Source organism: Sarcophilus harrisii, chromosome 1 (genome assembly GCF_902635505.1).
Source record: "Sarcophilus harrisii chromosome 1, mSarHar1.11, whole genome shotgun sequence".
NCBI classification, from domain to species: Eukaryota; Metazoa; Chordata; class Mammalia; order Dasyuromorphia; family Dasyuridae; genus Sarcophilus; species Sarcophilus harrisii.
In genome coordinates, this window is record NC_045426.1 from 715,159,116 (window position 1) to 715,173,470 (window position 14,355).

At 52.5% G+C, this 14,355-nt stretch overlaps 1 protein-coding gene across 1 annotated transcript in view; it reads left to right on the plus strand.

The window, feature by feature from the left end:
* The window catches only part of CABIN1 (calcineurin binding protein 1), a 55,584-nt gene that overhangs the window by 17,172 nt on the left and 24,057 nt on the right, over nucleotides 1–14,355 (plus strand). The window contains exons 7-16 of the mRNA XM_031949180.1: nucleotides 31–81; nucleotides 2,519–2,682; nucleotides 2,997–3,191; nucleotides 3,602–3,838; nucleotides 8,672–8,834; nucleotides 9,278–9,393; nucleotides 9,535–9,696; nucleotides 9,784–9,990; nucleotides 10,079–10,224; nucleotides 10,345–10,606. Of these exons, the coding sequence (XP_031805040.1) occupies nucleotides 31–81; nucleotides 2,519–2,682; nucleotides 2,997–3,191; nucleotides 3,602–3,838; nucleotides 8,672–8,834; nucleotides 9,278–9,393; nucleotides 9,535–9,696; nucleotides 9,784–9,990; nucleotides 10,079–10,224; nucleotides 10,345–10,606 (1,703 nt within the window). The remainder of the gene's footprint in view (nucleotides 1–30; nucleotides 82–2,518; nucleotides 2,683–2,996; nucleotides 3,192–3,601; nucleotides 3,839–8,671; nucleotides 8,835–9,277; nucleotides 9,394–9,534; nucleotides 9,697–9,783; nucleotides 9,991–10,078; nucleotides 10,225–10,344; nucleotides 10,607–14,355) is intronic.

A 14,355-nucleotide genomic window follows, 5' to 3' on the forward strand; every position in this document is an offset into this window, starting at 1 on the left:
GGAGACTGACGGGCCCGGCTCCCTCTGCAGAGCAGCAGGACGTGCACAGGTTCCTCCTGGACAACATGCCGGGGCCTTGGGGCTGATGATGGGGGTACCAAGGGTGGCCGTTTCCCGGGGAGTGGCCCCGGGCCTGGGCCAGGTCGGCCCAACTTGGCGCTAGCCGGTGCCGGAACCCGCTGTCCCATCAGCCCGGCAACCAAGGTGGGCCCCCAGCACCTCCCCCCCGACCCCCCCTGTGGGCCCCGACCCCCCTGTGGCCCCGGACCCCTCCCTGTACGGGACCCTGCCTCTGCCTGTCACACTTTCCCTCAGGGACTTGCTGCCCTGCTCCCTACCTACCCTGCTCTGTCTCCTCTTCCCTCAGTTTCTCCCCTGTCCGTCTGTCCCCCCCCCCCCATTCTTGACCCCCCTGGCCCAGGGCCTTTCAGTGCCGTCCCCAGGGGCCCATGCACCCCCCTTTGGGCCTCTCGGTCCCCCCCTCCCCCCAGGGGAGCCGCCCCGGCTCGTGGCCCGCCCGTTGTGGCCCCCCCCTTTGGGGCCGCTCCTCGTCCCGGGTCCTTCTTTGTCCCGGGTGGTCCCCACGGCCTTTGCCTGCCTTAGGTCCTCCAATCCGCCAGCTCCTTCCCCCTCCCCCCTCCCTCCCTCCCATTCCCCCCCCTTTGTGGGGCCCCTGGGGCGGGAACCCCTGGAGGACATGTGAGGGTGGTGAGGGCTCCAGCTGGAAGGGTGGCGCTGGAAGGGGCGGCGGGTGGGTGCCCCCCAGCCCCTGGATGAGGGGGGTCCTTCCCCGTCGTGTGGGGGGGGTTCCCAGGGCCTGGGTGGGGTTGGGTTGGGGCCCATCGGACTTTGGGGAGCCCCATTTTGGGCCCCAGGCTTCGTTTTGAATCCCCGGGGCGCTGGCCCGGGATTGGGTCCGCCTGGGGGGCGGCCCAGGGTTTTGCCAGGGGCCCAGGGGGGGGGCCCCCCTTCCCCCCCTGCCCCTACCAGGGGTCTGGCGGCTTGTACCAGGTTCCCAAGGGGGCCCATGAGGGGGTTGTGGTTTGGGGGGGTTTTGGAGGACCCGGTTGGTTTGGGGTTTTGCCCCTTTCCCCGGCCCCAGGGCCCAAACCCGTTTCCTTTGTCTTGAAGGGTTTGGGGTTGGTGGGCCCCGCCCCTTTTTCCCAAAAGGGGTTGGGTTGGTTTCCTGGGGTTTGGCCCCCAGGTTTGGGAAAACCCCTTTCCCAGGGAAACCCCCGTAAAGGGACCCCCCAGGGGTTTGGGGACCCCCCGGGCCCCTCCGGGGGACGGTTGGGGTTGGGGGCCCCCGGGGAGGGTTCTGGGGTGGGGGGACGGGGGGGGTTGGGGCCCCAGTTTTGGGTCCCCATCGGCCCATGGGACTGGGTGGGGGGGACCCCCTTGATCCCCCCCCCCAGCGGTCCCCACCCATGGGCCCCTTTGGACCCTGTTTTTTGAAAAGGGGTTGGGCGTGTTTTCCCCTTTAATGGGGTGTTTCAGCCCCCCACCAAGGGAAGGGACGGGGGATGGGGGTCCCAGGGTTGGAAAGGGGGGGGGGTTCGGGTTCCCCCTGGGGTTTCCCCCTCCATTCCCTGGGGACCCCTTTGTCCAGGGTTTGGTTTTCCCCGGTTGACCCCTGGGAAACCCCGGGGTTCCAGGTTCCCATTACGATTTTTCGGGGACCCCAGGGCCCCCCGGGACGGGGTTCGGGGGGGACAGGGGAATCGTCCCTCTGGTTTGGTTGGATGGCCCTGGGGTTGTTGGGGGACCCCGTGTTTAGCTTTGGGTTGGTGGGAAGGTGGTTGGCCGGATTTGGGTTGGGGGGCCGGGGTGGGGGGACCAGGGTTTTCCCGTTTTGTTTTTTGGGCCCGGTTTTTTGTCCCCCTTTTTTTTATTTTTTTTTTTGTTTTTTTTTTTTTTGTTTTTTTTTCCCCCTTCCCTTGGGGTTTGTGAAATTTTTTGAAGATGCTCAGACAGAAAAAGAAGCATGATGGGAGAAGGCGAGAGTTTTCATAGGGAGTAGTAGGAGCATGCAGCATTGATTAGATGCCTACTGTGTGCCAGGCTCTGTGGTAGATACCAGGAGTCCCTGGCAGGGCAACTTCCTGTGGGACGAGTGTGGGGGGCTGTGGCTGGGAGCCAGTAGGGGAAACTTGGGAGGGAGTGGTCCAGAGACCTCCCAGAAGGGGTAGAGGGAGGGGAGATAGGAAGGGCTTTGTTTTGGGGGTCACAGGCTGAGGGATGGCCCAGTCAGGGCTGTTTTGGGGTCATCCCTTTGGCTCCCAAGTGGAGGACAGACCGCAGGGAGGGGGACCGAGGCAGGCAGAAGTCCAGCACAGGGTGAGGAGATGGGGGTCTAGATTGGGGCAAGGTCTGAGGGGAGCTGCGGAGGAGAAGCCTTGGTGTCATCTGGGATCTGGGGGGCATAGAGGAGGGGGTAACCGGGGCACCCGGGCCCTGCCTCCAGCCATCGCTGGAGGGGTGGGGAGTGGGAAGGGCAGTGCTGGCTGGGGACGGGGCTAACGTACTCCTCATCAGGGAGACATGGACCAGGCGCTGGAGAACTACGACATGTGCACGGAGCTGCTTCAGAGCGCGGCTGCAGCCGGCGGGCATCCCGAGGCCCGGAGCCCCCTCATCCGCCTGCCCAACCTCCACCTGGACTCCGTGGTCTCCCTGGAGGAGGTGGGTGGGCCAGTCCATCCCCCTTCCCCATCTCAGCACTCTGCCCTGGCCCCCCACTCCCCCGACCCCGTAGACTGCTCCAGGGCCTGGGAGCTTTTCCCAGTTCTGGAAAACCTCGCCACGCTTTGGCCACTCGGGCTTTCACATGACCCTTCCTTCTTAGTAGGCTTAGCCCATGCTTAATGACATGGCACCCCAAGGTTCAGCTGGCTGGGTACCCTGAGGGGCTGTGGGTGGGCATCCCATGGGACTGCGGGCTGGGCACTCTGGGTGGGCTCTGACCTCCCACCCCGCCCTTGGCCGTGACCTTTCAGATCGATAAGAACTTAAAGTCCCTGGAGCGCTGCCAGTCCTTGGAGGAGCTGCAGCGGCTCTACGAGGCCGGGGACTACCAGGCCGTGGCCCACCTGCTGCGGCCCACCCTGTGCCTCAGTGGCTACGACCGCTCCAAGCACCTGGAGTTTGTCACCTCCATTCCGGAGCGCCCAGCCCAGCTACTCCTGCTGCAGGTGAGCCCCGCAGCCATGTAGGCCTTTGTGTTGGAGCCCCTGCGAGCCTGTGAGTGTGTGTGTGAGTGAGTGTGTGCGCATGTATGCCAGCTCAGAGCCCAGGACCCCCACTCAGACAGAAGACAAGGCCATTTCCCCCCAAGAGTTTCCGGACAGGACAGGCTGGCCAGTGGGTTGGGAGGGGCCCCCCGTGGAGGGGGTGGGACTTATCCCCTTTGGCCTCTGCTATCTGTTCCCCTCACCCCCTGGCCCTCTGACCTTGCCCAGCCCCTTACCCTTCGTGCCCCTTGTTTATCCACATGGGGAGCGCCAAGTCAGCCGTTAGATCCCATCTCTGCCCCCCCGGTCTTCTGGAGGGGCCCCAGCCGTGGGCTTCTCCATGGCCGACATGGCCCCTGCTTCTTCTCCAGGACGCCCTGCTCAAACTCAAGGACTACCCACGCTGCTTTGAGTGCTCTGAAGTCGCCCTGCACGAGGCCATCCAGCAGATGGTCAACCTGACAGATGCCTCGGCCAAGGAGGAGTGGGTGGCCACGGTCACTCAGTTGCTCCTGGGCATTGAGCAGGCCCTCTCTGCGGACAGCAGCATCCTAGACGAGACCCTGCGCACTCCCAGCCTTATCCGGCTCACCAACAACCTCATTCAGGTAGGTCTTTCTGCCCTGGGATCAGGGCCAGGGCTTTCAGTCATGTGTGAGACACATGCACCCTCCTCTAGACCCAACCTGGTAACCCCGGGGCCCTCAGGGATCTGTCCTGGACCCTCTGCCCTCATGCCTCTGTCCAACCTGACTTGGGATCTCATCAGCCTCCTCTGGGCTGGTGACTCCGGTCTGCAGACGTCTCCAGCTGGACAGGCAGTGAACATCTGGCATGCAACAGGCTTCAGGTGAATCTCCAGGGCATCTGCCTGACTGCCCCTTAGTGGCTCCCCTGGCTCCCAGCCTCCTTGTTTGCCCCCCTAGCCTCTCACATCCAGAATGATAGGGGCTACCTTCTCCTTAGCCTTCCTTCCTGACTGCTGACCTCTCAGCTGCCAAAGGGAATCCCATGAAAAGAAACCTGGGTTGGGCCTGGAAAGTCCCCTCCCAACCCGACCTGGGCTCTCGCTCTGTCGCCCTCCTCCCAGCAAACATTCCCTCGTTTCCCTTCTGTGCCGACTCGGAGGTCTGCTTGCCCAGGCCAGAAGCTCGGTGCACGTGCTGGGGGCTTCTTGGATGTGACAAACCCAGAATCTTGAGAGTGCGCTGAGTTGGCAGAGAGTTTTGTATCCATCATTCTATTGCATCTTCTTCACAGTGCTGAAAAGCAGGGGCAAGTATGATCTCCATTTTACAGATGGGGAAACTGAGGCAGTCAGAAGTTGACTGATTTGTGTGCTGCTTGGAATGGCCTAAGGCTGGATTTGAACTCACAACAAGCTCAGATTTTTGGACCTAAAGGCTATTCATCACATTTGCCAGTGACAGCCTCTCAATATGGGGACATTCAACTTGGGACCGAAAGATGAAATGTCATGGAGATAAATGTAAAGTCTTAAAGTCTTGGACTTGGTCCTCACCTGCAGACCTTCAATAGAAGGAATCCTAGAAAATGATATAGAGGATCTTAGTTACTTAGGTTGTCGAGTCTCCTGACCTGCAAGATGGCGCACCAGATATTTTCTCCGAAATATCGACCTCTCAATCCCCAAATCAAATGGAAAAGGAAATGACCAAGGAACTGAAGGGGACCTAAAATCAGTGGAAAAGAGATCTTAAAAATTAGTTCGGAAATCAATCAACTCCCATCAAAATGAGAGGGAAAGTAAAAACGAGGTCTTTGAAAAGACCAATCCCATGGAGAAATCTTTAGTTACAAAGAAGAGCAGGAAATCAAGTCGGAATCAAAGCCATTTTAGAAGAAACAAAAAGAAAAATCAGGACATTTTTGGCATAGTTACATGCTAATAAAATTGGGGATACTGAAGAAACAGAAATAAAAAATAGGAACTCCTTAAACTCTAGAAGCTTAGCTCAAGGCCTTAACCTGACTTTGGAAAAGGAAATAGACTGATGTGTAAAGGAGCTCACCAAGGAGAAGGGGGGAAACAAATGCCTGGATCTGATGCGTTTACAGGAGAAATGTTCGTAACTTTTAGAGAGCAATTAGTGACCATGTTTCACAAGTTATTCTTAAAAACCAAGAGAGCGTCCTACCTTTTATGAGACAAATAAAGTCCTAATATTTAAATCATGGAAAGATAAAACATGGAAAGAAAACAATAGACTGATATCATTAATGAACATCAAAAAAATTTTAAGCCAAGTCCTTTCAAGCAGGCCATGTTCACAAATTATTCTTAAAAACCGAGAGCGCGTCCTACCTTTTATGAGACAAATAAAGTCCTAATATTTAAAACATGGAAAGAAAACAATAGACTGATATCATTAGTGAACATCAAAAAAATTTTAAGCCAAGTCCTTTCAAGCAGGCCATGTTTCACAAATTATTCTTAAAAACCGAGAGAGCGTCCTACCTTTTATGAGACAAATAAAGTCCTAATATTTAAAACATGGAAAGAAAACAATAGACTGATATCATTAATGAACATCAAAAAAAGCCAAGTCCTTTCAAGCAGGCCATAGTGATTTAGTCAAGTAATCGTCCATTATGATCATGTGAAATTTATACCAGGGGTGCAAGGATGGCTCATCATTGGGAAAATGGTCAACATATAAAGCCAATAAATGCAAAGTTACACAATATCTCAATAAGTTCAGAAAAAGCTTTTGACAAAGGATGATGCTCTTTTATGCTAAAAACCTTACCAAGGTATAGGTATACGGGATATCTTTAGGATCTCATAAAAAGCAAATATGATACACAATGAGAACACACGAAAACCTTTGCCAATAAACATGGGAGTGGAGCAAACATTCCCAAGTTCCGCACTATAATTTGATATAGCTCTGGAAGTTCTAGCAATAGCAAAGCACAAGAAGGGGAAATAAAGTCATAAAAAGTAAATTGGATATATAAAACTGCTGCTGATGTGATATTTACCTAGAAAACCCCGTGGAATCAGCAGGGATACCAGTTGAGACAACAGCTTCAGCAGAATTACAGGCTATAAAATAAATGTTCAAAAATCCACAACATTTTTATATAATGACGATAAAACACGAGAAGCTATTATAGAATTCCAGAAAGCTGCCAAATGCATAAAATATCCGGATCAGCCTCCCAAAGCACACAAAAGACTTGTATAGATTCAGTTGCAAAGTGTTCCTTACAGAAATAAAGAACACTCTAAATAGTTAGAGAGATAGTCATTGTACATGGATAGGCTAAGAATAATCACCTCTTAAGAATTTATTTATTTTGATGAGGCAGTTGGGGTTAAGTGACTTTCCCAAGGTCACACAACTAAGTAGTGTTAAGGGTCTTGAGACCAGATTTGAATGCGGATCCTCCTGACTTCAGGGCTGGTGCTCTATCCACTGAGCCACTTAGCTGCCCCAAAGAATTTATATTCTTTATGTTATACTAGTCAAATTACCACAGGAATGCTTTGCAGAGCAATATTCATTTGAATTAAAACAAGAGAGACCTAGAATATCAAAAGAAGTGATGAAACGGGAAACAGCATTTCCAGACTCAGACTGTTATAAAGCAGCAATTATCAAACCCATTTGATGTTGGTTAAGGAAAATAGGAAGATCAGTGGTGTGGGCTAGATAAGGGAGATTCAAGAATAATAGAGACCGAATGGCCCAGTTTTTGGTAAAGTAGAACTCATAAATCACTCAGGAAAATTTCTTATTATAAACTGTTGGGAAAACTGGAAAACAGAAGTGAGACTTAGATCTTGCATGAGCTTCATTAAAATTTTTTATTTTTCAAAACATATGCATAGATAATCCAGCAATACCTTGTGTTCCAGTTTTTCATTCCCTTCTCTCACCCTAGATGGCAAGTCATCTAATAAACGTTAAACATGGTAGAAATATGTTAAATCCAGTATGCATATTTATACAATTATGCTGCACAAGAAAAATCAAATCAAACCAATAAAAAAAAAGAAGCAAAATGAAATGCAAGCAAACAACAAAAAGAGTAAGACTGCTATGTTGTGGTCCACAATCAGTTCCCACAGTCCTCTCTCTGGGTGTAGATGGTTCTCTTCATCACGAAACCATTGGACCTGGTTTGAATCATCTCATTGTTGAAGAGAGTCACATCCATCGGAATTAATCATCATATAGTCTTGTTGCCATGCATAATGATCTCTTGGTTCTGCTCATTCCACTTAGCATCAGTTTGTGTAAGTCTCTCCAGGCCTCTCTGAAATCATCCTGTTGGTCGTTTCTTATAGAACAATAATATTCCATAGTGAGCTTCATATATTTTTATTATTTTAATAATGTTTTATTTTTTCAAACATGCAAAGATAGTCTTCAACACAAAACCTTGTTTCAGTGTGGGTCAAACATGTGCAGTTCTTCTATACATGCTCAGTTCTAAACATTTCCATATTCTTCATGTTGTGCAAGAAACATCAGCTCAAAAGGGGAAAAAAAACGCAAGAAAGGAAAAAACAAAGGTGAAAATACATTTGCTCCTGACTACACAGCCTCCATCGTTCTCCCTCTGGATGTGGAGAGCACTTTCCAAACCAAGTTTATTGGAATTGCCTTGAATCTCCCATGAGCTTCATATCTATAAAATCACATTACAAAATGATTCAGGGAGATGCATCTCGGACCTTTCCCAGTTGTGGAAGAGATGGTGGCAGCAACAGAATAAAATAAAAAACTTGGATTACTTGATACCAAAAGACTTGTGCCCAGACAATATTAATGCATCTGGGAAAGAAGACAAGTGGTTGGGTGGAATGTTTGCATCCAATTTCCTTGATATTTAACATTCAAGATGCATAAATGAGTGGATAAACTTACTCTGTATTGCAGATGACTAGCAGCCATCCCTTGATGGATAAATGGTCAGACAAGGAACAAACTTTTCTCAGAGAACTACAGGGTTTTCAGCCAGTGGAAAAATGCTCCAAAGCACTAATAAGAGATACAAATTAAAATCATCCCCAAGGATCCGCTACACAATGGCAGCAATGACAAAACTGGGCAATGGCCCACTTTAGAGGCTTGTGGTAAGACAGGCACACTGATACATTGTTGGAGCTGTGGTAAGACAGGCACACTGATACATTGTTGGTGGAGCTGTGGTAATAAGAAAGGTACACTGTGAAATGATAGAAGCATTTTGGAATGACGTGTGATATAGAGGGAAGACAGCCAAGGGAGCCTTTGACACGCCTGGGTAAATGGGCAGATGTATACATGGAGAGAGCAGCGGGCCAGACCTGGGAGAAGGTGCCCCGGGCTGCTCTTGGTGGGAGCCAGGAGGGAAGCAGCGGCCCATCTCAGAGAGGTGCCAGCCTCCTCTTCCCCCACCCTCACGGCCCGGGCTTGTCTCGGCAGGTCATAGACTGCAGCATGTCTGTCCAGGAGGAGGCCAAGGAGCCGTACGTGGCCTCGGTGCTGCCCTGGGTCATCCTGCACCGCGTCATCCAGCACGAGGAGGAGGGCTTCCGGACCCGCTGCCAGCAGCAGCAGCAGCTGCAGAGCCCGGACGACAGTCAAGGTGAGGGCTGGGTTCTCATCCTCGTCCTCCCGGCCCCAGTTCAAGCCCTGTCCTCCCTGGGCCCCGGGGCCTTCACGTCCGGCCCTGAGGCACCGGGCACTTGTAGCCCGTCAGGGCGGTATCGCGGCAGGGCGGCCGCCTCTCTCAGTCCGGGAGCAGCGCCACCTGCTGGGCCTCGCCAGCCAGCCCCATCAGCCGGGGCTGCTGCCCAGAGAGGAGCTTCCCATGAGCACTTCCAGACTGAGTCTCCCCCATCCCCAAAACCTGCCTGGGAGGGGCCCCTCAGTCAGGGCGCGTCTGACCCTCCCGTCTGCCCATTGACTGCCGCTCCAGGACGGGCGGGTTGTGGGGGGCCTCTGGGGCCTTTTCTTCGGCTTGCTTTTTTTCGGGGGGCCAGGGGGCGCCCCCCTCACCACCCCAGCCGGCTCCTCTCCTCCTGGCAGGGAGACCCGACACCCCGCTGCTCCCGTCCTCGCTCATGCTGCTCAACACGGCCCACGAGTACCTGGGGAGGAGGTCGTGGTGCTGCAACTCCAACGGGGCCCTGCTGCGCTTCTACGTGAGTGGGGGTGCGAGTGAGCGCGTGAGCGTGCGCGTGTTTCCGAGCGTGCACGGCTGTGCCCTGCACGCGCATCCGGGGTGGGGGGGGGCGGGGCGGCTCCGGCCAGCCTCCCGGTGACGCGGCGTCCGTCCGTCCCAGGTGCGAGTCTTGCAGAAGGAGCTGGCGGCCTCGGCCTCGGAGGACACGCACCCGTACAAGGAGGAGCTGGAGACGGCCCTGGAGCAGTGCTTCTACTGCCTGTACAGCTTCCCCAGCAAGAAGAGCAAGGCGCGCTACCTGGAGGAGCACTCGGTGCAGCAGGTCCGCCCCGCCCCTGATCTCCCAGGCCCCGCCCCTCCCGCTGCCCACCGGCCCCGCCCCATGCTCACCCCTCTGCCCCCTCCCCAGGTGGAGCTTGTGTGGGAGGACGCCCTCTTCATGTTCGACTACTTCAAGCCCAAGACCCTCCCCGAGTTCGACAGCTACAAGACCAGCACGGTGTCGGCCGACCTGGCCAACCTCCTGAAGAAGGTGGCCACCATCGTCCCGCGGACCGAGAAGCCCGCGCTCAGCCTGGACGACGTCTCGGGTTACATCGAGGGCACCCTGAGCAAGGTGGGGGGGAGGGGCTGCCGGGCGGCAGGGGCGGGGGCGGCGGGGCCGCCTCCCGTGGGGAGGGCTCAGCGCTCACGGCTCCCCGCAGGTGCCTTCGCTCCCGGAGGGCGCAGACCGCTCTCCTCCCGCGGTGAACGAGCTCTACTACCTCCTGGCCGACTACCACTTCAAGAACAAAGAGCAGTCCAAGGCCATCAAGTTCTACATGCACGACATCTGCATCTGCCCCACCAGGTCGGTGCCCACCCCGGCGCGGGGGTCTCGGGGCTGCCCTCCGGTCAGAGCCCCGGGGGGGGGGCCCGGGCGGCGCCAGCCCAGCAGGCGGGCCCCATGCACGTGTCCGCGCTCGCGCAGGTTTGACTCGTGGGCCGGCATGGCGCTGGCCAGGGCCAGCCGCATCCAGGACAAGCTGAACTCCAACGAGCTCAAGAGCGACGGCCCCATCTGGCGCCACTCGGCCCCGGTGCTCAACTGCTTCCGGCGGGCGCTGGAGATCGACTCCTCCAACCTGTCGCTGTGGATCGAGTACGGCACCATGTCCTACGCGCTGCATTCGTTTGCCTCGCGGCAACTCAAACAGTGGAGGGCCGAGCTGCCCGCCGAGGTGGTCCAGCAGGTGGGAGCCCCTTCTCTGGAGGTCTGTGCCCGGCGCTCCTGGGGCCCGGAGGTCTGCCCCGGGGCTGGGGGCGGGGTGAGAGGCAGAAATCGCAGTCACTACAGAGGCTCAGCCCCCCAGACGCGTTCCCCAGGCTTGTCCTCAGGCTCGCAAGTTGTGCCCTGGTGGCATTTCTGGCTCAGAAGGAGCTCCTGGGGCAGTTTCAGCCTGCTTTTCAGAAAGGTAGGATCGGCTCCCTGCTCCCCCACGAGCGTCAGTGTCCTCTCACCCAGACCTTTATCATGTTCCTCTTTGGCCAGATCACCAACCTAGTGGGTGTGAGGGGCCCTCAGGGTGGTTCTGAAGTGCATTCTGTTCACATGACTGTGGAAGTTTTGATCACTTTGTCTGAAAAGTGCTGTTTGTGGGCTTTTACCATTTTTCATGCAGGAGACGACTCGTATCTTGCTAAGTTCTCGAATATGTTTTTGAGAAAAGAAACCTTTTTTAGAGACTTGCTTGTAGAACGTTTTCCCAGTCTTCTACTTTCCTTCTAGTTTTGGCTGCATTGTTTTTGTTTGTGCAAGCTCTTTTTTTAAGATTATCCATTTGAGGTCTGATGTGTTCTCTGGCTCTTGTTTGGTCATCAACTCTCATTCATAGATCTGACAGGAAAACTGCTGCTTGGGGTATCATTCTTTATGTCTTTATTTTGTTCCCATTTCTACTCTTTCTTCATGTTGGTCACGCCTAGGTGATGTAACTGGTTTCTGTCTAAAACCATAAGTGCATATTTATCCCCATTTGCTGTAAAGCTTGCTGATGATTTTAGACAGAAACTGTTACCATTTGAAGGAAATTTCCTTATGATTTCCATTATATTTTGTCAAAGCTTTTTCTGTACCTATTGAGATAGATTAAAAAAATGATTTTTGTTGTTTCTGTTATTGGTCCAGTCAATTCTGCTGATCGTTTCGCAGATGCTGAGTAGACTTTCTGTTGTAGTTCATTTATTTCAGTCATGTTTGATTCTTTGTGATCTCATCTGGGTTTTTCTTGGCAAAGATACTGGAGTAGTTCACCATTTCCTTCTCTAGTAGGAAAGCACATGTTACATGACTTGCACAGGCTCATGCATCTTGTAAGTGCCTGAGGTTGGATTTTAACTTGGGTTCTCCCAACTCTAGGTCTAGTGCTCTATGCACTGTGCCACCTGATCCAGATCTTTTGCCTTTTGGTTCCAAGCTCTCCACATCTTTACCACTGGGGCAGCTAGAGCTTGGGTGATTGTGTGGCTGCATGCTAGTGGAATGCTTTCTTTTTGACTCCACGTATTTTCTCCTTGCCCTGGGGGCTCCTGGGGTTCACATATTCCTTGTAATTCTCATTTTCTGATCTCTTTCAAAGTGTGATTGGGGGATTTTTTTCAAAAACAATTTTGCACATGGGGGACCTTTTCCCTCTTATGATCTCATTGGCGTATGAGAGTATGCACAGTTTGATAGTCCTTTGGGTATAGTTCCAAATTGCTCTCCAGAATGGTTGGATCCATTCACTGTTCCACCACCAATGTATCAGTGTCTCAGCTCTCCCACATCCCTTTTGACATTCGTCCTTATGTTTTCCTGTCATCTTAGCCTGAGAGCTGTGAAATGGTAGCTCAGAGTTGTCTTCATTTGCATTTCTCCAATCAATACTGATTTAGAAAATTTTCTCAATAGGATTGTAGGTGGCTTTAATTCCATCAACTGAAAATTGCCTGTTCTGTCTTTTGACCATTTATCAATTAGAGAATGGCTTGTATTCTTTTAAATTTGATTCACTTCTCTCTGTATTTTAGAAATCAAGCCTTTCTCAGAAACACTGGCTGTAAAAATGGTTTCCCAGCTTTCATTTTCCTTTCTAATCTTGGTTGCATCGGTTTTGTTTGTGCAAACCCTTTTTAATTTAGTATAATCAAAAACAGCCATCTTGGATTTCATGATCTTTTCTAGTTCCTCTTTGACATAAAGTCTTCCCTTCTCTAAAGGTCTGAAAGGTGAATTGTCCCTTGTTCTCTTAATTTGCTTATATTATCACTCTTTACATCTAAATTATGTACCAGTTGCGACCTTATTTTGATATGGGATAGAAGATGCAGGTGTATGCTGATTTTTTGACGTATTTTCCAATTTTCCCAGCAGTTTTTGTCAGATTGTGAGTTTTGAGAGCAGAAGCTGGAGTCTTTGGGTTTATCACACACTAGATTACTTTAGTCCTTGATCATTGTGTCATTTATTTCTTACGTATTCCATGGATCCATCCCTCTGTTTCTTAGCCAGTTCCAGATGGTTCTATTTTAAAGCTGTTTTCTTTTTTCCACTTCACCAAATTTACTTTTTAAGAAGTTGTTTATAATCCCCCTGTAAAGCTCTCTGTTCTCTCCCCCATTTCTCTTCCATCTCTCTTTTGAGCCTTTTTGGCTTCAGAGCAGTTCACAACCCCCTTGGAGGCTTCTCCCATAGGCATCTTGCCATTGCTGTCCTCCTCCGGGTCTGTGTTCTGCTCTTCTCCGTCACTATACCAGTTCTTTATGGCCAGAGCGCTTTTTGCTCATTTTTTACTCATTTTTATAAGTTGGGGTCTGCTCCCAGTGCACAGGGGAGATTGTCCCAAGCTGTCTTTGCAGAGGGACAGGGGGCCTCTCACCGACTGCCCTGGGGCCAGTGCTTTCTCACTGCACTGGGTGGGCCCAGGTCAGTCCGTTCTGTCCGGTTTGGGGGGCTCACAATTTGCCTTGGGGGTCTCCCAGCTGGCTGCTTATCTACTGGCTTTCTGAACCAGGACCAGAGCAGCCAGTGCTGCTATGCTTTGGCTAAGGGCCTTCTGCTAGATTCCCTGCTCAGGCCCTCCCTAGGCCTATGCTGGGCCGCGACCCCTCCTGTCCAATTGAGACTGACCTTTTTCGAAGGCCTTCAAGATATCCTAGGCTAGAAAACATTTGTGGGTTCTGTCACTCCAAAGTCCGTCCCAAGGCTGATCCAGCGTTGAGTCTGAGGGAAGTTGGGCTGGGATCGGGGGCGCCCTGGCTACTCTCTGCCCGCTGGGCTTGCTCCGCCTGACCCACAATGCTGTGGAGGAGTGATTTCCTTCTCCAAGCTGCCGACCCTCTCCCAAGCCTCTCGTTTCTTTTCCCAGTTTTTCTTCTGCCTCTCTCATTTGTCTTTTAAAGTCCTTTATAAGCTCTTCCAAGAAGGCTCTTGGGGCTAGGGACCCTTTGAGATTTCCCCTGGGGGCCTTTTGTGCTCATCTGAATTGGCTCTTTGTTTTTTCCTGTCATTGTGCTCAAGGCTCTTTTCTGTTTGTTCTTTTTCTTTCTTTTTTCCATTTTGTGGCTTCTGAGCTTGAGCTCTGCCCCTGGGGCACAGGGGTTCCATCCCAAGCTTCTCGTGCTGCTCTGAGCCTCAGCTTTGAGCCCAGGTGCCCCTGTGTTGGGTGTCATGCTCACAGCACGGGGTGGGTGACCTAGGCCCCCCTGTTGTTTGCCTTCTGCCCTGGCACTAGGGGCTGCCCCACTGGTCTGCCCTGCTCCTGTTTCACCAAGCCCGGTCCAGTGTCAGAGTGGCTGATGTGCTGTGATTAAGAGTTTCCCACTGGTGTCCTCGGACACTGTCTGAGCTGGGCTCCCTGCCCCTTTCACCCCAGTGAGACTGATCTTTGTGGAAGTTCTTCCAGCCTGTCTTGAGCTGGAAAATTGTGTCATTCTGTCTTTTCTTGGGCCCTGTCGTTCC